General features: G+C 42.4%; 1 protein-coding gene across 1 annotated transcript in view; it reads left to right on the top strand.

The window, feature by feature from the left end:
• The window catches only part of lrrk1 (leucine-rich repeat kinase 1), an 80,306-nt gene that overhangs the window by 46,318 nt on the left and 10,247 nt on the right, over positions 1-23,741 (top strand). Inside the window, exons 24-33 of the mRNA XM_069682187.1 lie at positions 947-1,086; positions 1,874-2,177; positions 6,409-6,578; positions 7,279-7,482; positions 8,034-8,173; positions 8,420-8,557; positions 16,454-16,648; positions 16,920-17,071; positions 18,723-18,840; positions 19,222-19,338. Of these exons, the coding sequence (XP_069538288.1) occupies positions 947-1,086; positions 1,874-2,177; positions 6,409-6,578; positions 7,279-7,482; positions 8,034-8,173; positions 8,420-8,557; positions 16,454-16,648; positions 16,920-17,071; positions 18,723-18,840; positions 19,222-19,338 (1,678 nt within the window). The remainder of the gene's footprint in view (positions 1-946; positions 1,087-1,873; positions 2,178-6,408; positions 6,579-7,278; positions 7,483-8,033; positions 8,174-8,419; positions 8,558-16,453; positions 16,649-16,919; positions 17,072-18,722; positions 18,841-19,221; positions 19,339-23,741) is intronic.

Raw genomic sequence — 23,741 nt, 5'->3', positions numbered from 1 at the left:
GGGCGCAATGCATGCTGGATGTTGTAGGAATGTAGAATGGGTGAATCAACAAGCTGTTTTTTACAACTTTCTCCACAGCTAAGGCCAATTTAAAATATTATTGCTTCTATTGATTACAGAGAACACCAGCTTTGACTGACAGTAGATTTTTCCAGGGGTGAATTTCTCCTTTAAGAGAGGAAATGAAGAGTTCAAGAGTTTGAGATTCAGTTAGATTCAGACCTGTGTGCTGAAAGAGAAAAAACCTGCTGTACTTCATTTCTTTGAATGAATGATAAACTAGTAACGACGTATGCATTTTAAGAATCAGCCTATTTGTTTGAGGTTGTTTTTTCACTGTGAGCACAAAATGGAGGAAGCTTTGCCTCCTTCTTTGAATGGATGAGTTTAATGATGACCTCTGTCACCGCTCAGTCTGACAGCCGCAGAGCGAGGAGGATGTGGGAGCATAACAGCATCCATCTGGAACAACAATACGGTTAATATTATCAGCTCATCCAAGAGCTGTTTATACATGGAGCCTGGCTCTGTCAGCTTCACAAATGTGCCTCTGACTTTCACTATTATAAAAACAACAAGGAGCCGCTTCTCCTCCATGTCCTCAGCTAGCAGGGTGAAGAGTCCTGTTCTGTATGATTGATTGTGACGACACCAGTGCCTTTCTGATTACTCAGACACTTGTATTTCGAGTGCTATGGAAAAGCATCTCCCCTACAGACTATAAGACGTGGTTCATTTACACTCTGACTTAGTGTTTTAAACAGCCTCTAAATGTTTTCATGCTTCAGTGTTTTTATGTCAGAGTTTTTCTCCCTTTTCTATCACTGCAGTCTTTAGCTGTTATATAGCACGGAGCACGATGTACAAAGTAAGAGCACACTATTACACTAAGGATATGAAAATGTGAAAGTTCCAGTTAAATGAGGCTGTGTTTGTGTTTCTGCAGTGTGGATTCATCAGATGTCAACTGGAAGAGGAAGAAGAGTGGAGGCATAAAGATCATCTGCCAGTCAGAGACGAGAGATTTCTCTGCCATGGCATTCATCACAGATCATGTCAACTCCCTGATGGAGCAGTGGTTCCCTGGTCAGTGCTCTGCTCTCTGTTAATGTGACTGCAGTAACCAAACTGTGGACTTTCAGCTCTGATTACTTGCAGTTATTTGCTGGGGCAACAACATACAAGTCAGTTACATAGAAACGAGTAGACACTGTTTGGTCACTCAACGTGAATCACACATATGCAATAATTAGCTTCATTGGCATATACTGTATGTGTGATGATTAACGTTTTGTCGTATTGAGCAACAATTTTATTTAACGCTGTTGTGAAGCCTAAAAAGTCAAGATTCTCCTGACGTCCTGAGATCGGATCAGAACTGGTTGATTTTAAAATTGTTCTTTTGCCGCCTTGCAGGAAGATGTGATCTGCAGTTATTCCATCATTCTTTAACCTGCACTTAAATCAAAGCTCAATCAGTTTAGTTTGAGTTTATAGCGCAGTAGAAACTGCCACTCAGCAGAGACAGATGGGCCCGTGCTCCACAGCTGAAACAGAACGCCCGTAGTTGGTGTCCATCAGAGAAATCCTGGTACTGATCCGAGCTAGCAGCTCATCACACTGTTTTAATTTATATTACACTGAACAATGATTTGACATGTTTAACATGTTATTAATTGAAGGAAGTCTGCTTTGCCAAAAAAGTGTTGATATCAAAAACGGCTAATTTTGGTCACCAGGTGTCATAATGGCACCAATTTAAAAAAAAGTGATTAAGGAATGAGAGGATTAGATGCTCATCTTGACATGTAGACAAACATATTTAAGCAACTGTCCATGCTCATGACTGTGCTCTCTTTGTCCTCTGTTGAAGCTTTGACAGCCAGCGAGAGTGACGGGAGTCTCCTCATTGAGCAGTATGCTGCTTGTCCTCTCTGTGCCTCACTGGGCCAACAGAAGCAGGGCGAGCATCTAGCCAGCAGTCTCAGCCAGGCCGGAGAGAGAGGACATGAAGGAGATGACGGAGGAGCTGGAGCAGGAGGTCATTACTTTAACATGGAGGACTGTGTGCTGGCTGCAGTGGAAAAGGAGCACATCATCTGTCCTCAGCACCCTGAGCAGCCAGTCCCTCTTCAGGAGCTAGTCCCAGAACTCTTCATGACTGACTTCCCTTCACGGTAGGTAACCTCTCCTCATTGGCCCACTGGAGAGTGTCATGGTCTCAATAGCAGAGAGAGGGATATATAGGGTTTAGGGTAGAATCAGGACAGGCGTAGTAGAAGGAGGTAAAGCTCTGCTTAGGGATCCTATCGTTGTATGTTTTCAACAGTGTGTCTACTTACACTCTTAGAGTTAGAACAAATATCTCTTTTGAGGGGTACACACATTTTAAACTAGTAAAGCCGATTTTCAGAACAACAAGTACTTCATCTTCTACAGACTTCACCCTGCAGTTCAAGAAAACATATGACTGTAGTCAAAGAAAAAAATTATATATATAAACATCCTTGCAAATTTGCTTACACACGCACATCATTTAAGAATCCTGGTACAATCAAATACTCCATGCAACTAAAGACACAAATGCACTGCAAGTGGCACAGACAAAGTGTTTCAGGGGAACACTAAGAAGTGATGAACAGGTGACTGAAGATGGCTATCTTTTCTTTTTTTAAGATTGTTTTTTTGGCTTTTGCCTTTATTAGATACGACAGATGAAGTGAGACAGGAAATGTGGGGCGTAGAGGTAGAGAGTGGGGGTTGACATGCACCATACGGATCGGCAGGCTGGGAGTCGAGCCTGCGATCAGTGTGTTGAGGACTGTAGCCTCTGCATATGGGGCGCCTGCTCTACCAACTGAGCAAAACCAGCGCCCCTGAAGGTGGCTATCTGAGTTTCATATTTTCAGGCGAGAAGGTAACGGTTTAGGCTCCCAAGATGTGTTCCGTTTATAATATTAAGGCCGATGTTGGAGGTAGCAGCTCATTTAGGCTGATACCACAGGGATTTTGAAGACGTTGGTTTGATCGATTGATTTATGCTTTATTTGATTCAACTGACCTGAGCCACACAGCCTGTGTGCTTGACTCAAACTGTTAACTCATAGTCCTTCACAACTTTTCCCAGCCTATTCTTTTCTCAGTTGTGCTTTGATAAACAGTCAATTTTTTCAAATTCAGCAGCAGGGGGCCCAGCAGGGAGTGCTGGCAGTGGGAGGCACCAAATTGGGCACCAACCAAACCAATGACCAAACAGTCGTGCTTGTCCTGTTTGGCTCCTGGCATCCTGGGTCTGACCCTGCCATGACCTCCAGAGGTGAACATTGGCTGATTAAACCATATGTAGCCCCCCTGCTAGACCCCATAATAGACGAATGATTAAGAAACAGCTGGTTCACTTGTGATACATTTTAGTTCTTTCCTCTTAATGTCAGATGTGATGCCCTGTGTGTGGAGGACTGTCACTCACTGAACCGGACAGTGTTACAGGCTCACTGGTCCTTCCCCCAGACACATTCCAAAGGAGCTGTGTGATTCACATAGACCATACAAATTAGCTGCTCTCACACACACAGATATACGTGTACTCAACACACACACACACACACACACACACACACACACACACACACACACACACACGCACACGCACACACAGTCAGACAGCAGCTCTCAAGGGCTCTGACTGCATAATGACTTTCAGCTTACTTGTTTCCATCTGTTGATGTATCATCGGAGCTCAGCGGAAACCACCACTCCTTCAACGACTGGGATAAATATTCTGTCTGTGCGTCCTGCACACTGGGGATGTGTTTGGAGTCCATTGTGCAAGCCTATCTCTGTCTCTGTTAAGTACCACACACCCATAGTAATGTTTGTTACCACAGTTAGACGGCCCCTCCAAATATTAGTAAATGTTTTGTACTGGAGCTCCTGAGAAATGTAAGAAGGATGTGGTAAACATTAAACATGAACATCCCACACTTTTACAGCTGGGTGCTAGCACACTTGTGCACACATACACTGTGAATTATTCTATTAGCTATGACGATATGGTCTAAACTATTTGTGTCTACTACCCATTTGGAGCTTAATGTTTGAGGTGAGCATGCAACACTAAGATCTGATTTCAGACACCTTTCCACTGTTCTGTGTAATGACATCCCGGCTCCCATCAGTGGTCATCTGATGACGTTTCCTTGCCTGGAAGTTTATCGCCGGCTACACTATAGTGCCTAAACAGAATCCCCAGAGGCTATACTTTTGTAGGACAATAGCCAATGGGTTCTGACATTGTACAAGAACTAATGGAGACACAAAACCACCGAGGGGACTTTCCTCCACTGCAGACTAGCAATCTGGAAAATACCAAATGGGCTCTTAGTGTGGGCTGAACCACGACTGCTCTACAACGACTAATCCACAAGGAAAGTTTGTCTGTTGAAAACAAATGCAAACTGGAAATATCTTTACAAGTGGTCTCAGTTTTCTGGACCCCGGTGTATATTTAATATCACATTACAATCTCCAGCTCTGATACAGTGCTGAGGATTTGCAGGGCACGTCGCTATTGTGGACCCTTTGGTGAATCAGTAATGAAAAACAAATGTCAGCTCAGACAGCAGCAGAAATGTTGCTGCAGATTTACATCCATGGGTTTGTCCTTAAAGGAAACCATTACCGAACTGTGGCAGTATGCTGGACTGCTTGAGCTCTTAGAGCCGCCATCTTGTTCCTGTGGTTTAAGAAGCACGTTGAAGACCTTTGAGCGGAGGGAGACAGAGCAGCTGAGTAAAGCTACACAACATGGTTAATGTGGATGTCAGGACTCTGGGTCATCTTAATCATCTCATTTCAGAGAGTAAGGTTAGTACACTATGTGGCAGACAGTGTGAGATAAGGTAATCCTTTATTCGTCCCACAACGGGGAAATTTACACACATGTGGACTGTACACTATGTACCTAGCTCTTCATTGTCATGTATTATGTATTATTATCATGGTGTTTTAAATCTTGGAAGAGAGTGCTTGTGTTTCCACTGTTGCTGCCACAAGATCGAAGCCTGCATAATGTTGAAGTTTGCTGCATTTCAGAGGAAACCAAACCAATTCCAAATATCTGCCTCAAACTTTGTTAGGGACAGGAGTTCCCTCTCTTGTGCTACATTGAACATGCAACACATATGTATATATTAGCTGCTGTAGCTTTACACTTCACTATAATCAATGAAACAGACTAAGCCAGGCATGTGAGCAGCGGGTAAGCTGTGTGTTTGTGCCAGGGATATCTGCTCTGTGAGTGTTAAAATGCACCACAGTACTTCCACTGTTTCTGATGGCTCTACGCCTTCGGATGAAGTAATCACATTATCATGGTCAAAGGTCACCGTGACCTTATGTCCATCCTGTTCTTGTGAAGTTTTTCTGCCCAAAGGGGACCATGCAATCCATGATCAATTACTGGAAAATATCCTCTCATGAACCTGTTAGTTCTGCTGTGGTGAGAAGGTCCACTGATGGTCACATGGTCTGCAGAGACACAGAGAGAGAGAGAGACAGAGAGAGAGAGACCTTCTCTGGGATTATATCCCCTGTAAATGATTATGGTGAGACCTCTCTTTGTAGTCATCTCACGCTGTTTGTTTTTGGGCTAATGTTTTCTTTCATATATTGTCAATATACAAACATATCTCCCGTCCCAGCCGCAGTTACACTGTCGTTCTGTGGGAGAGGCTGATGAATAAAACCTGTAACTTGAGTGGTTGGCAGAGGTTTGCAACAGTGAGGCGGTACAAATAGTTTTGGGGAGACAAATGTTAAACCATCCAGATAAACAAACCACTGAGAGCCCCTGAAATGGTGCCCATATCCCCTCAGAGTATAAAAACACTGCTGGAACTACATAGGTGGAAGTTGAAGCAGGAGGAAGATCTAAAAACTGCTAATATGCTGACATCAGAAGTTTGGCTAACGTGTAGTTTGTTTCCACCGTTTGTTATCCGTTGACGGCTCATGTGCTGCTCATGCTGCTTAAGATGAATATCAGCTTTATCTCTGTGCGTTGATATAGAGAGAGTCCTGGGAACACATCACCTATGGACTCGACTGTTGAAACGGAGAGAACAGTCACTGCCCCCCTTAGGAAAAAAAACTCTGTCTGCTGTAAAACCAGAACGAAAAGTTTTTAGAAGTCATGATTGTTTATTTATTTTGTTTTTTACTTCACTTAATTTCTTCCATTCTCATGTTAAGCTAGGCTAACACGTCCTGCACCTGTCTCTGCACTGACTGCTCAGTGAGACAGAACTGATATCTCCTCAGCTGACTTTCATTAAACCAGTGATCAAAATGTTGTGGGTGTGCTAGGTTTGGGGGCTCAAGATAAACAAGAGCATGTGTGTGTTGTAGGCTGTTTTTGGAGAGGGCCCAGCTGGAGTACTCTGAGGAGGAGAACAACATCCTTGGCCAGGGCGGCAGTGGGACCATCATCTACCGAGCCCGATATCGTGAGCAGCCTGTGGCCATCAAACGCTTCCACTTCAAGAAGTGTCGACAGCAGACCTTCAGCAGCGACACAGGTACAGAAGCAGATTTGGTTTTTTATTCATTAATCATTCTACACATATGTATTTTATTTATTTACACATGACAAGTGATTTATAAAGATCCAGAATAAAGTTACAAGTGACTGTGAAAGACAGAGTGTCCTGGCTCTGTCTAAAAATACAGCAGTGAATTCATAACTTGTAAACAATATTTATGTGTAGAAATAATAAACAACAGTTTAGCACAGTACCTGACATCATGACATCTATGGCACGAGCATAATGAATCATAGTAAAAGGTCACACACTAATAGAAGAGCCCTTCTTTATGGGGCTTGATGTATACAAACACTGTGACAAACTCAGATCAGACACTCGTGATGACATAGAGGTTTTGCTTCATGATGATGTTCATTATCAGTCTTATGTGGTTGGCTGGACACAGCTGACACAGGCGGACAGCATTGGTTGGTTAGAAGAAGTGACTTCCAACTTGTTTAAACTGCTGGGAAGACAATTTAAACACATGTAAGAGGAGGGGTTATGTGTGCTTAATATAATGATTAATAATTGTGTGAAAATATGTTACAAAAAGGCTCTCAGTAAACCTGCAGAAGGCTCACCTTGATGTACACAGAGGACACTTCAAACAGGCTGATGTCTCTGACGTCTTGTTGTCAGTGCTCGCTTCTGAAATTTGGTGCTCCTCTTGTTCCTTTCTTCCTCTCCTCAGACACAATGATTAAACACCTGCAGTCCGCCGATGCCTGTCGGAGCTTCTCTGAGTTTCGTCAGGAGGCCAGCATGCTACACTCTCTGCAGCATCCCTGCATCGTCTCTCTGGTGGGCATCAGCATCCATCCACTCTGCTTCGCCCTGCAGTTAGCCCCTCTGGGCAGCCTCAACACAGTTCTGGAGGAGAAGCACAAGAGCAGAGGTAGAGGGGTCTTCGTGGTGTGATTTATCACCTGAAGTTTATATTGAAGTCCAAAACCTTCTGACTCCCAGCTCCTCAAATACAGCAGCTTGGTCAGCAGCACTACATTTCAAAGGTTTATGGTGATCTAGGAAGTAAGATTGTAAGATGTTTTTGGCTTTTGTTGAATTTTCCACGCTGTTCTGTTTGGCCTGACTATTGACTATTGATTATTCTGTTATCTTCCCGAGTTCCTGCCTTTGCTCTGTCTGTCAGAGCAGTTTGTAAACATCTGTTTTGCTATGGTGCTATGTAAATAAAGTTATTATTATTATAAATATTATATTTTACAAGAATTCCTGAGTGTTTGACCCGTTACTAACACCGGCCGACACCACAAGTGGACTTAAGTGCCCTTCATAATACATCACCTAACTTTGACGTCCAGAAATGTCCGTAGAGGTGTACCTAGAACGTCATATTTTGAAGCACAGGGCCCTGCCCAAGCTGCTGGGTTGTGAGAGAGAACAGGCTGATGTGTCAGTGGAACATTACTTGTGTTGTCTTCGTAGGCTCCAGGTACATGCCTCTTGGTCACATGCTAACCTTCAGAGTGGCCTATCAGATTGCAGCAGGATTGGCGTACCTTCACAGGAAGAGGATCATCTTCTGTGACCTCAAATCTGACAACATCCTGGTGTGGTCACTGGAGGTCTGTATATGACCCTTTGTAAGAATGCATTCATTTTTGATTTTGGTTCATTGACAATATTCACATGTACTGAAAACACATCAGACTTTTTCAGTCCTGAGATTCTTTCATTTGTTGTCCCTGATATTTTCACATTCAGAGATGGATGAGACAGGCATTCATAGAGTACTCTACATATACAACTGAATGTTAGAAACAAACTATCATCTTATTCCACTTAATCATGACTCGTGTGTCTTGTTCCAGGTGCAGGATCCAGTCAACATCAAACTGTCTGACTACGGCATTTCTCGGCAGTCCTTCCATGAGGGGGCACTTGGGGTGGAGGGCACACCAGGTTACCAAGCTCCAGAGATCCGACCAGGCATCGTGTATGATGCCAAGGTAATGACCACCTCTTCTTAACCCACATTATGACGATTATGACGTGTGTGTAGCATTTCATTCATTGTGTGTGTTTGTTAGCCCCTTTTTATTAGCCCAGCAGTGGGAGGTACAGTAAGGTCATTGATGTCGATCTGTTTGTTCAGACATACATCCGTTTACCATTTACTCTAATTAACTATGATGGCACAACATACACTGAAGTCAGAGGTAATACTGTATACTGTACATTTAGGGGCTATCAGGGGAAACAACCAACGCATACATGCATTAAATAATTAACAAGCATTAAAGCTAGTTTGCTTGTTGTTGTGCACACACACCTGAAACAGCCTGAATCTCTAATTCTTTTTTTAACACTTTATTTATAAACAGAAAGCCTAATAAAACATTGATATGACAAAAAAGCAACTCACTCAAATACAGAAAAACAAAACATTGCAAAACAAGGACAGACAAACGCATACAAATAAACAAACAAAAAAGTGCATTCTTTTCTGAAGCATTAATAGGAGAGACCACCTGAGGGGATGTAAGGTCATAGTTCTTTTACAGGTGGGTCCAAGGTTTTGTGGAATCTGTTCATTGATCCATTAAGGGTGCATCAGATTTTTCCCATCTTGATGTTCTGCATCACATCTTTTATCCATTGGGGGGAAATATGTACCTGTTGGAGGTTAGGATGTAGGATACCGACAGTAGAAGGGGACGCAGCCACGCAGCCGTAACACTTAGAGAGTGTTTCAAATGAGGATGACCAGAAAGGTTTGGCTTTCTACTTTTTACAAATCTGTGTCATGATATACAATTAAATTACATTTGTTTATTTCTGGTTCACACAGCTTTGGTTACAGCCAACATGTAACTACAAGCGGGTGCCAGTAGTTGGTGTCCATCTGAGAAATCCTGGTACTGATCCGAGCTTACTGAGCACTGTTCGTCCTCAAGCCAACAGCATCACATAACATAACATTGGAATCAGCTACAAAAGAATCCCAGCCTGACTGTTAAAGCTCCTGTGAGGAACTTTCAGTTTGTGTTGATTTTGGCGCCCCCTGTGGACAAAGCTGTACCACTGAATCTGCTGATTTTGTCCTGTGCATACTGAAGTGGTGTTTTTTAACAAAAAATCTCATCCTGCTTTCTTGAACAGTCACATGTATCACTCACTTTAAATTGCTGCCCTGTAAAATGTAAACAAAGGCAGCGTGCAGTTAACTGCTTCGTCTGACACCTACCCCCCCGCCAGCGGTTTCAGACATTGAAAATAACTGTATAGAAATAATCAATTTTGTCGCTGATGGTCTGGTTTACTCTCCTCCCACGCAAATCAAAGGGTCATTGCACCTCACCACTGCTGGGCCTAACTGTCCCGTCTTTTTTCAGCAGATGCCCCCACAGTCATGTTATCAGATTTGCTCACACATGAAAATGGATCATGTTTAGATATAAGTCTCTCAAGCAGAGCCTGCAGTCATGGTTCTTTCTGAGTTATGGTTAAAGAAGAGTGTCTGTGACTCTGATAATCTAAACCGACACTAGCGTCAGATGAACGTGCATGACACGTAAGCGTCACGGCAGCATCTATTTTGCAATCTACACCGGCTGCGACCACAGCAAAGATGAGTCTCGAGTCAGCCAATGGTAGTTCGATGCCAAAAAGTGTGCAGTCTGCCGGAAACAGTAGAAGAGGACAACTTTGCAAAAAACTTAAAGACGAATTTCTTAATTGTACATAAATTCTGTATTTATGTAGGATGTAGAATCAAATGAGAATGAATCAATAAGAATGTTTACCCAGATGTTGAGGAAATGTAAATATTCACTGCTCTTTTAAATTCATCTTGCCTGCTCATCTAGTCTATCAACAACTTCAAAAGGAAACTGAAATCGAAGTTGGCCAAAATGAAGAGATCACATCGTTTAACATGGATTACTTGGTTGTAGGCATGTATTTACATAGCTTTCAATGTCAATGGCTTTCTACGCATCACTGACACGCAGCATCGGGGAAATATAGACTCGATGCATAGAACGAACAGAGCAGCAGAAAATTACTCTGGTATTACGCCCGCCTCCCGCCCAGCACATGCAGCTGGTGGAGATTGCAGCATTGAATAACATGTCCCGGCACACACGTGTTAAGAATCCACTTTACATCGCCTCTGATTTCCCTTAATGTGGCAATAAATCAGTACACTTTGTTCAGAATAGACAGAAGTAGGAGAGGTGGTTGTAAATATAAAACATGCTACATACTGTTTCATTGCCAAATAGTTTCAAGTGTGTATATATATATATACACAGTATGTTGGCTTGGCAGTTTTATTTCTCACAGATGATCACTGAGCCTCCTAGACACAATCCTAAACCTTTAGAGCAGTTATAAAATAGTTTCTGCAGGTGTTTTTGACCTTTGAATTAATGATCACTGCCCATCGGCCTGTCTCAGGAGCATGGACGGATTATCATGACTACAGGCCCTGGGCACAGACCCGCCACGGGCCCTATACAAACACTAATACACACGCACTGCTTGTACCCTTACCAAGCACAAGAATTTGGGTGCATGGGGCAACCCACAACCAGCGCTGCATTAGCATCCAGGTCCCTGGGAGGCAGCGCTGTAGCTAAAAGTATCACAATCACCTTCCCCTTGTTTTTTGCTGAAAATGTAGAAAGCGAGGGGATTTGATGTACCAAAGCGGCATCTTTAGCATGTCTTTCTCTCTTTAGTTTGCGTTTTGCCGACCCGCTGAGCACACGTTTGTCCATTTTCAAAATGGTATTTTTTCTGCAAAAATAGAAAGTCAATGTACCTACGTCATTACGTCTGTGGAATTGAATCACTAATTTTAAAAAACATTCAAACAATTTTATTCAAACAACATTGTCAAAAAAACATTTATTCTCAAAACAAATATTCATTCTTATGGCTAAGGGCCCCCTATTGACTCAGGGCCCTGGGCATGTGCCCACTTTGCTCATGCGGTAATCCGTCTATGCTCAGGAGCACATATTTAAAGAGAGTGCAGTCCCAAATTCTTTCTGTCTGAAATGCAACAATTATCTCATCTATGGGGGGGAAAGCCAAATCAGAGTATTCTAGACTTGGTTTCCAGCTCTTATTCTAATCTTATAATATTTGTTCCCTCTCAGATCACTGTCAACGACTGTTTACTGTCTGACTATAAAAAAGTCAGTTTAGCTTTTAATAAGCATTTTGCAGCAGCTGGGCACCTCTTTGAGAACAGGAGATCAGACCCCTCTCCATCTGACAACGTTGTGTGTTCTGTTTAGAGCCCGACCAATACTGGAGTGTTGGGGCCGGGGCCAACTCCGATATTAGGGAGTAAAACCTAATATCGGAATTATCAGCAGTGCTGTGTATTGAACTGCATTAGATTTGTGTATATATGTGTATGTGCGTATATATATATATATATATATATATATATATATATATATATATAATATATATATATATATATATTATATATATATATATATATATATATATAATATATATATATATATATATTATATATATATATATATATATATACACATATATTATGGCATGCCGTTCAGGAAATTAATCTTTGAATATATTGAATGAACGTTGAATATATTGAATGAAACTTGACTGACGTCATCAAGGCACTGCTGCCATCTTGTATTTTGCTGCTGCAAGAAGTGAGAATGAGCCAGTCAGCTCGGAACCTTGTTGCAGCAATACTGAGCAATGAGGACATTATTAACTCATTGGCAAGTGCTTGTACGGGCCAAAATCCTCCCGATAGTACCCGTGCCCAATACCGTTCTCCTGACGAAGAAGTTATGACGCATAATGTTCTTTCGGCAATGTTTTGTTGAACATTATTACTCATAAGCACTATGAATGTCGCAATAATGGAAATATGATCCTCAAGGTGACGTGATATAGTCTCCAAACTGTTAGTGACATTTGGAGTACAACCTGTAGCAAAAAAGTTTTCCAGTTCAAGAAAGTATTAGAATATTTCAACTGATGCCATTTTGTAAAACCAGCAAATTCAGAAGGCTATCACTTTGATGAAAAGGATACAACTAGGTTTTGAATTTCATTCAATATATTCAAAGATTAACTTCCTGAACGGCATGCCATAATAGATATATATATATATATAGATATTATGTGTATATATATATATATATTATGTGTATATATATGTGTATATACACACACACACTCTCACCAGCCACTTCATTCGGTACACCTGCAATATCTAATGCAGTTCAATCCAACAGCACTGCCATGGATTCTGCTTTTAAGTTTAGATTTTCGTTGACTTTTGTTTTGTCGAGCGTCTGAAGTGTGTCAATTCACTTATGTTTATAACTGAGGCCGTAGTTAGAGGTGGTGTCTAATTTTGAATCCCCCCTATTTACATACATGACGGGGCCAGAGTATTAGGAACACCTCTGAAAATAATGCAGCTCAGTTCGGCCCCACCACCATTTATGAGCTTGACACTGAAATATCATTGAATTAACACCTCTATGACAGATTAGAAAAAAGCCTGTACATTACAGGCAACATGAAAATTACAATTAAAATACATTACAGCAAAGGGGGAAAAAAAGGCAAAGACTAAATCCAGCTGGGATAGGGCGATGGCATGGCTCAGTTGGACTTCTACACAGGACCTTTAAACAGTCAGAAAGGACTCGATGGTTAAGAAGAGTCCAGCCAGCCTTGTCCACACACGTGTTTATCTGTGCTGTCCTGTTGGAGCCCCTGCCTCAGTGTTTATTTTACCTGACACTCCAGAGTACTTACAGTTAGTGTTGGAGTGTTTTGATTGGCTGCTTCCTCTCTGCAGCATGTGGCCTCACTGCCTGATTAGAAGCGTATGTTTGCTTTAATGGCAGAGGAGCTGTGTTTTACCACGGCTGTGTAGTGACTACTTCTGCATCCTCACCAAACTTACTGCAGCCCCGGACATTTTTCAATGTCACGGTCAGAAGGACCTTCACTACAAGAATCCTTTTCACTTCTTTACTGTGGAGGTTTAAATGATTTAACATAAACCTTTGTTTCACTGAACACAGAAGCCAACAGTCTCAAACACAAGCGGCAGTGTTAGAACTAATCAAAGTTCAATATCTGAACAGGACATGCGTTGCTTTGTGGACTCGACAGACTTTGGCACTTTAAGAAACAAGTTCCAGTCATTTCCATTTAAGCACGACCAACCGATTGTGGATAGAGGCTCAGACTAGCAGGGGAGAGTTCCCTTAAATATTTTACTGTTAGATGTGTCATCTGAACGCTTCTCCTGTTAAGAAACATCAAAGCGACCGGACGCTCACGTGTCACACAGGTTGCCTCTTTGGTCGCCTTCATTTGAAACCCCAGCTTGAAGGATTGTCTGTTAGCAGCCAATGTTTTGTGTTGACTTAGCTGTCATGCACATATTCACATAACATTAGATATATTTAATACAATCTTAGAATGCTTTAATAATAAATGAATCATTAGAGGATCTTTTGTACAGTAACATGAAGTCACTTGTCTTTGGCTGGAGATATGTCCTACAGTGTGTAGCTGGATGGTGTATTGTTCTGGTAGCTTAATGAAGAAACCACTCACATTATTGTGCATCTCCAGTGATCATGCTCCGGCCGCGGCGTGTGAGTATGTTTAAGTGTTTGTGACCTGCAGACAGACACATAGCAGCATGTCGCTCTGCCGTCCCAGCCTGTCTGCAGCTCCGCTTGCTGGGGAATGGCTTCGCTGCGGCTCACTGGCCCCTGCCTCTGTACAGGAAGCTTTAAAAGAAGCCTCCACAACAGAGTCTGCTGACCTCATTAGTTTCACCTTTTCATGTGGTTTTACTGTTTAATGAGATGCAGACGAGGCTGGATGGACTGAATGGGAAAGTGCAGCTTCATGGCTGTGAACGTGTTTGCCAGCTGTGCGTATCTTGGCAGGAAATGGAACACATTTGTTAACAGTCTTGGATAATATCTTCTGAGTTAGGATCAGGAATCCCAATCAGGGACTGTTGTTGGAGCATGAATGAATGAAGAGTGTTGACAGCTAATTTTGTCAGTCTGGGCCCGTCTGTTTAACGACTCTAGGCTGACATGCCGATGGGGGGTTTAATCTATTGACCCTGTGAAGCCTGATGGCCGAGGAAGGCATTTCAATCTAAAATACAAACTGTTGTACCTAGAGCCTTCAATCTTTTTGCATCCGAAAGCTAAGACTTCTGCCTTCCCCCTCTTCACATTGTAACCTTTGTTGATGGTGTCATTACATTACAATACGTCTGGTTTAAACCATGGTGAAAAGGCCCGGCTGGCAGAGGAGGGACAAAATCTGCCCCAACCATTAGGATGCACAGATTGTAGGGCCCAACTGTATCGAATATGTGACAAAGATAAACCCTTTTTGCTGAAGTTCTTAAATCTGGAGCATTTGATCTGTGGATTATGTTGCAGCCATTACAGCCTGTTTCACTGCTGTCGGCTGAAGAAATCTACAGGAAGAACTCCAAAACCTGTTTGTCTTTAAAAATAAAGCCCAGATTTTCCTCTTTAACACCAATAATGTTAATAGAAAAGAGTCTTTAAAAAGGTTTTAAACAGCACCTAAATTTCACATGTTCAGATTAACGAGGACGAGAGGATAGAGTCTGACTCTCTAGCAAAGATGAAAATGTAGAGCGAGAAAGTTCTAGTGGATTGTAAAGGCCTATTGATATGCCACAGCTGTCCAGAGTCGTGTGATGCCATAGCATATCACAGATCTCAAGTATATCTGTAGTCACGACCACAGAGGTGGTTGAGTGCTTTTGGCATTGCACTACTGTTTGTCTCTACAGTTATTCTGGGACGTCTCCCAGGAGTCCTCTAATCTCTCTCTGTGACCATTCAGACAGGAATCCACTTGGCTGTTTGGGTCCTCTGATATGGGCTTCAAGGATGAGATTACCGAGAGAGAATCAAAAACACACAGCACACTGTTAGAGTCCAATCATATCTCTTGACTCCGCAGAGCACCTTCATTCATTAAGTGAGGTTAAAAAGCCACAGTCCTGATAATAAAGATGAATGAGCTCTTTAGCAGGACCAAATAATCCCGTCTACTCTCATCCAGCTGACTTGGCTCTTTGATCACAGATCGGGGAATCAAGGCAATGAGCATTGTGTGAAACATCATTCATATGATTGCCTGACCGATGGATGTGATGGGAAACCTCTCAGGATGGGCAATAGATTTATGGGATGAAGTCAAATAGTCCTTATTTGCTAGGCTTAGTGTAAGGATCAAAAGGTCTTAAAGTGGCAGCCATGATTGGTGAGCTTGAACTGGTTGAGTTTGCTGAAAGCCAAGGAAAGGAGCTTCAGTGTTTCCTTTCCTATCTCCTAGCTAGAAAGCAGTGAATCATCCGTTATGAAAGGAAAAGTCATAACATCCGACATCTCGTTGGTGCAGCAACATTTGATGTGACACGTCATTAGGCCATTCACAGAAAACCAGCTATCAACATGACAGTAGTCAGTAGTATCAGTGATATCCTGGCCCTCTTACGTATTTGATTTTATAAAACCTTCAGCGGGGAGCAAGCGCTGGCACATAATAACTCATCATTATTTATTAAACTTATCATTATGATTATTTTGGTGAAAGGGTTAGAAAATGTGGGCTCATGATTGTAATTTGTCTGAAGTTGCAGCGTGTTTCTCTAATTAAGATGTTTTGGGCTGTTGCAGTGCGAGTGCTGTTATCAGCTGCCATATTGAATTCTTATTTCCCACACTGTATACACAGATGTGACTCTTAATAACCTCCTCAGGTGTAACTCTGAAGCTACATGTTGCTCTTCTCCTCATTGCTGCCTGCAGGTGGACATGTTCTCCTATGGTATGGTGCTGTATGAGCTGCTCTCTGGGCAGCGGCCGGCACTGGGACACCACCAGCTTCAGATCGCTAAAAAACTCTCCAAAGGCATCCGGCCAGTGCTCGGCAGCCCAGAGGAGGTTCAGTTCTGCTGCCTACAGAGCCTGCTGACAGAGTGCTGGGACACCAAGCCCGAGAAGGTGGGCCTCCCTGCATCTTTACACAATTCATTTATGGTTTCACTTTGGCTTTGCTCCAGTGAGCTGGTGCTTTTGGCTGCTTAATTCCAATGATCTGTGTGTGTGTGTGTGTGTGTGTGTGTGTGTGTGTGTGTGTGTGTGTGTGTGTGTGTGTGTGTGTGTGTGTGTGTGTGTGTGTGTGTGTGTGTGTGTGTGTGTGTGTGTGTGTGTGTGCGTGCGTGCGTGTGCGTGTGCGTGTGCGTGCGTGTGTCTGTCTATGTGTCACATGCAGAGGCCGGTGGCCATACAGTGTCTGAGGCAGATGCAGGAGCCCAGCTTCCCGTGCCTCAGGTTTATGTTGTCCTGTGACACCCAGGCGCAGCTCTTCCTGTCTCAGCTGCAGGGGTACAGCGCCGTGTTCTGGAGCGGAGACAAAGACGAGCGGTTTGTTTCAACTCTTTACTCAAAACTTCTTTTTGTTTGGCTTTTATACATGAAAACATCTTTTAAGTTTTCTTTTCTGAAACATCCAGACAAAGACCTAAAATAATCTTCCTCTGTAACTAAAAGGTCTATCTCTGTTAGGATACTCTCTTTAATGTTGTCAGACACTTAGAAGAACAATCTGAGCCTGTCAGTGGAAAAACAACAACTTTTAGTGGATGCCCTTTGACCAAGAGCATTTGCTCGAAGGAGGACAATTCACTCGTAATTAGATCAAATCAGATTTGTGCATATACGGCCTTTGAATATGAGTAGTATAAATCTGAAAGCACTCTGATCGTACACACACACCTGTCTGAGGGGATTCCCTGTGTGGGATGTAATGGCTCTGTTTGTTCTGTGTGGCCGCAGGATTCCTCAGTAATCTCTGTACAATAAAAGCAGCTTTGATCCTGTCAGACAGGTGGTGTCAACGATGGCTGTAGACTTCTTCCTGTCGTTCACTTCTTCACTGTCTAAAGACCCTGTTACCTCCCTCACCTCACCTGAAACGATGTCCATTCTTCTCTTAGTTTAGGCCTCCTACCCTTATTATTACCAGATGTTGGTGCGCATGCTCCATTTACCTGTTTGTTAACTGTCAGTGAACTCAGTGATGATGCTGAAGCTTTAAGAAGTATGGCAGAACTTTCCACCTCTTTTTTCCACCTCGACTTGGCCTGGATGTTAAGTGTTGGTAATCAGGGAAAGTACTTGAAGTACTAATAAATACAGTATAAATATAAATATAAATGATTTAAAGTGAACCACAGTGAACACATCCAAAATGTTTTCCACAGATGTCCACTGTCCATACTGTCCTCTGTTGAACTGTGTGGATTAATGTAATATCTTCAAATCTGTGTTTTAGACCAAAGCCTGTGTTATACATGTGTTAAGCATGCACTCTTACCAGGTCATTAGCAATATTTCATGATAACATGATCAAATACATGTACACTATGAAACCCAGACCAGAACTGTTTCCATTCAATTTACAGTGCGTGTCTTTCATGTGTATGAAAACACTCAGTGACAATAAGTCGTGTTTCTTAAAGGTGAGTTTTACTTTCTGTGCACCAACAAAAGACATGAGGGTAATGTTAGATCTCTTGCTAACACACACATGTTCAGTATGCGGCTCCCTTGTATTTGGAGTGCATATAGAAACTAAAACTCACCTGGAAGAGAACATGATTTCTGTCGTATTTACAAAGAGGGGTAGAGGTTCACGACAGCCTCCTGTGGGCAACATGGAAATTACAACAACAAACTTTGGAGCCTAAATCACTTTTGTATTAACCGTCAAAACTTTTCTTTACCCGTTACACAGATGACAAATGGAACTTAGAAAATTACACTCAAAGCTTCAGTCAAACAACAGGAGAGAAAATGATAAAGATGAGACCCTCTAAATGCATCACCTCTCAGGGCCTCTGTACATGTGACTGTACGGCCTCCTGGGATTTCTCAGCTGGAATAAAGTGTGTGTGTGTGTGTGTGTGTGTGTGTGTGTGTGTGTGTGTGTGTGTGTGTGTGTGTGTGTGTGTGTGTGTGTGTGTGTGTGTGTGTGTGTGTGTGTGTGTGTGTGTGTGTGTGTGTGTGTGTGCAGAAACTACAGTGTGGTGAATGTTGAGAAGGGCCAGGTGGAGGTGAAGAGGATGTCCTGTCCAGGCAGCAGGATCAGCTGTCAGATGAAGATGGGGAACACTCTGTGGATAGCTACTGAGGTACACACCACCCACCCAACACCACCTGAAAACACATCAGGACCATGTTTAGGGAGGAGATAAAGCAAAAATATTGGGGCTGACTAATGAAGCCAATGCAGAAGTGCCAACACCTGCAGTTCCTCAAATGGCCACTTGGGGCGGACTCCAAAACTGAGTTAGTCCCCAAATGAAAATGTTTACAGAGCCCAGAAAATGTTTACAGAGCCCAGACTGGTAATGTGTTGGTAAGCATGTTTTGACTGTGACATGTTTAGCTGCTTTCCTCTGTTTCCGGTCTTTCCTGAGCTCGACTCTTTACACACAGACTTAAGATTGAGGATATTTTTAAAGAGGAACAATGTCGAAATATGAAACTTGTGGACATTCTTGACATTGTAGGAGCAGGACGTGTTCATCTACAGTCTGAAGGACATGTGTCCACTCAGTCAACCCCAGAAACAGCTCTCCTGTCCAGCCATCATCACCTGCCTGTTCCCTGTTCCAGCAAGAGAGCAGGTCAGCTCACATCTCTCTCCACACACACACACACACACACACACACACACACACACACACACACACACACACACACACACACTCACACACACACTCACACACTCACACACCTTGCACTCTTTATTTTAAGATATTTAAATCCCTGGATGGATGAGAAATGTGGGTCAGGATAATACTGGCCAGCAGGAGTAGATCTTAAAGCTGGATCACTGGACCCTACATGAGCCTCATATTCAACACATTTCCCTTGTTTCAGGAAGCTTCCTGATGCTGATTGAGCTGGCTCTCCTTTTTTATTTGGTTGAACGCAGAAATGTTTCTTAACTGTGTTAGCTATGATTTATTTAACATTCAGTACACATTGTAGTGTAAAAAGGGCCTAGTCACATGAATAAAAGAAAAATAAATTGAAGATGGAGGTTTTGGCGGTTGCAGCAGCACAAGCTTTCTTTAGTAGATTAAATACATTTTCTGTTTGCCTGTAACAGACAGTACGGTGCAAAAGTTTTCGGCAGGTGTGAAAAATGCTGTAAACTAAGAATGCTTTCAAAAGTATAAATAATAATTATTTATTTATTATTTAATTTTATAAATTTACAAAATGATAATTGAGCAAACAAAAGAAAAATGTAAATCGTCAGTGTCAGGGATTGTGTAAGGCAAGGCAAGGCAAGTTTATTTATATAGCACATTTCAGCAACAAGACCATTCAAAGTGCTTTACACAGAACAACAAAGGCAAAGAAAACAGGACATTAAAAAGCAAAGTGAAGAAAAACAGCTAAAATAGAAGCTAAAATATAAAAATAAAATAAAAAATAAGGGTAAAGGCTACAGTGCAGATATAAATAATTTAGAATAGTTATTAAAATAAAAGTATTAAAATAGTTTAATAAAAGGCAGCTGTGAACAGGTGAGTCTTCAGGCTTGATTTAAAAGAAGAAAGTGTTTCAGGAGACCTGCATGATTCTGGGAGTTTGTTCCAGATATACGGAGCATAAAAACTGAATGCTGCTTCTCCATGTTTGGTTTTGACTCTGGGGACAGAAAGCAGACCTGTCCCTGACGACCTGAGGGGTCTGGATGGTTCGTACTGTGTCAGGAGATCACAAATATATTTTGGCCCTTGACCGTTCAGCGCTTTGTAAACCAGCAGTAGTACTTTGAAGTCTCTTCTCTGACAGAGAGGGAGCCAGTGTAAAGACCTCAGAGCTGTAGTGATGTGATCTACTTTCTTGGTCTTAGTGAGGACTCGAGCAGCAGCGTTATCAATCAGCTGCAGTTGTCTGATTGATTTTTTAAGGGAGACCTGTAAAGACACTGTTCCAATAATCGAGTCGACTGAAGATAAATGCATGGACCAGTTTTTCTAGATCCTGCTGAGACATAAGTCCTTTAATCCTTGATATATTCTTGAGGTGATAGTAGGCCGACTTTGTAATTGTTTTAATGTGGCTTTGAAAGTTCAGGTCCGAGTCCATGACTACACCCAGATTTCTGGCTTGGTCAGTGGTTTTCAACACTAATGACTGAAGCTGTGCGCTGACTTTTAATCGCTCCTCCTTAGCTCCAAAAATAACTACCTCAGTTTTGTCTTTGTTCACCTGAAGAAAATGATGGCACATCCACTCATTGATTTGTTCAATACATTTAACTAGTGCTTGTATGGGGCCATGGTCCCCTGGTGACATTGTGATGTAGATCTGTGTGTCGTCTGCGTAGTTATGGTAACTAACTTTGTTGTTTTCCATTATATGAGCCAGTGGAAGCATGTAGATGTTAAACAGAAGAGGCCCAAGAATGGAGCCTTGGGGAACTCCACATGTAATCTTTGTCTGCTCAGATGTAAAGTTACCTATAGACACAAAGTAGTCCCTGTCCTTTAAATAAGAACCAAACCAGTTCAGCACTGTGCCAGAAAGTCCAACCCAGTTTTCCAGATGGTCGAGTAATATCTTATGGTCAACTGTGTCGAATGCAGCACTAAGATCGAGTAGTACTAAGACTGAAACTCTACCACTGTCTGTGTTTAAGCGGATGTCATTAATCACTTTGACAAGAGCCGTCTCAGTGCTGTGGTGTGGTCGAAAGCCTGACTGAAAGACATCAAAGCATTTGTTCACTGTCAAAAAGTGGCTCAACTGTTGAAAGACAGCCTTTTCGATTATCTTACTTACAAATGGTAGATTTGATATAGGCCTATAGTTCTTCATCTGTGACTTGTCTAGGTTGTTCTTTTTTAACAGTGGCTTGATGACTGCTGTTTTCAGGGCCTGTGGGAAGACACCTGAGAAGAGACAAGTTTACAATCTGTATCAGATCTGATGCCATGACTTTTGAGACCTTTTGGAAAAAATCTGTAGGCATAATATCAAGGCAGCAGTGGGAGGATTTTAGGTGTTGTATAATGTCCTCCAGGTCTTTGTTGTTGATCAGGTAAAATTGTGTCATGGTGTTTAAATTGGTATTAGATGAACACAGCACATAACCTGAACCTGATACTGAGTTACTGACTGCTTGTCTGATTTTCAGTATTTTTTCTGTAAAGAAGGAGGCAAATTCATTGCAGGCCCTGGCTGAGTGAAGTTCAGGTGCTACTGACACAGGAGGGTTTGTTAGCCTGTCAACAGTAGCAAACAAGGCACGTGTGTTATTACTGTTCTTGTTGATGATGTCAGAGAAGAACGATTGCCTTGCATTCCTTAGTTGTGAATTATAAATGCGAAGTTTCTCTTTATAGATGTCATAATGAATCTGAAGATTTGTTTTTTGCCACCTGCGTTCAGCTTTCCGACACTCTCTTTTTTCAGCTCTTACCAGTGTGGCATTTCTCCAAGGAGATCTTTTCCTACCAGAGACAACCTTCGTCTTGGTGGGAGCGATGGTATCCATTACATTTGCAATTTTAGAATTGAAATTATCTACCAAGTCATTGACTGAGACCCAGGACAGGGAAGGTGTGGAAGAGAAAACCTGGTTAAAAATGTTGCTGGTGTTTTCAGTGATACAACGTTTTGTAATTGCTTTTGTTTCAGTAATTGTCTGCACTAAGATAACACTCTCAAAGACAACACAGGAGTGATCAGAGAGGGCAACATCTGTCACCACAATCTTGGAAATGTTTAGACCCTTGGAGATAATTAAGTCCAGAGTGTGCCCCTTATTGTGTGTGGGCTCTGTCACATGCTGAGTCAGCCCATAGTTGTCAAGAGTGCAACACAGTTCTTTAGTCCCTCTGTCCTGAGAGTTGTCAACATGGATGTTAAAATCACCAACAATTACAACACAGTCAAAGTCAATGCAGATCAAAGACAGCAGTTCATTAAAATCATCAGAAAAGTTTGCACAGTATTTAGGTGGCCTGTAAATATTCAGGAGCATGGCCCGAGGGGAGGACTTCAGCTGCAGAGCCACATATTCAAAAGAAGCAATATTTCCAAAGAATAACTGCTTGCATTGGAGGGACTCCTTAAACAAAATTACAACTCCACCTCCTCTCTTATGCACTCTAGCCTCGCTAATAAAACTAAAGTTGGGAGGGGTTGACTCAATGAGAACAGCTGCACTGTTATTTTGGTCTAACCAAGTTTCAGTTAAAAACATAAAATCAAGTTTGTGCTCAGTAATAAAATCATTGATTAAAAATGTTTTCCCTGCCAAAGATCTGATGTTTAATAAAGCCAGCTTTAGTGTCTGAGGAGCCTTATGTGCCCACATGATTGGGACAGATTGTGGCTCACAAGGAATGGATGATACATTTGCTAAATTTGCAGAATCACATAAGTGCTTCCTTTTTCGCGGTAGCATCGCCTTTCTTTTTCTATTACCTATCAGGACAGAAATTGTGGAACCTACTGGCATACAGGGCCCGGGCTTATCCTGGAAAGAGTCATGACTGCCATTATCCGTACAGCCTGGACCCTCCACATATCGGTTTGAGCTTGGTACATTTTGAACACAAGCAACCATATCAACCTTATCAGGCTCGGCAGACAGAGCATGATGCCGCCGTGGAGCAGGAGGGGGAGGGCGTCGTGGCAGTAATGGCTGTGTCGGAACTGGTGGAGGTGGGCGCCATGCAGGGTTTATGGGAGAGAAAATGGGAGAGGGCCGGGGGGTGCATCTAGTTCCAGCATTGACCAGCTCCTTCATCTGGTCCGTGAAGAGGGGAGGAGGGAGAAAGGGTGATTAAGGAAGAGGATGACCTGGCTGGGGTTTGAGGGGGTGAGGTGAAAGGGATGGAGGGGGGTGGAGTCCCCTCCTCTCGGCTCTGATGTCTCTCCAGTTCAGAAATCTCCTCGGGCGGGGGCAGATGGTGATCTTCCTCGAGGTTTCCGCTGTGAGATGTGACGTCTTCCTTCCGTGCCGATTCCTCTTGTCTCTTGTCCTTGTCCTTGGCATTGA

This window comes from Semicossyphus pulcher, unplaced genomic scaffold, assembly GCF_022749685.1.
Source record: "Semicossyphus pulcher isolate SPU_LCO1_2020_fin unplaced genomic scaffold, fSemPul1.0.p SCAF_1, whole genome shotgun sequence".
Classification (NCBI taxonomy): Eukaryota; Metazoa; Chordata; class Actinopteri; order Labriformes; family Labridae; genus Semicossyphus; species Semicossyphus pulcher.
This window is presented reverse-complemented; position numbering and strand designations above follow the sequence as displayed.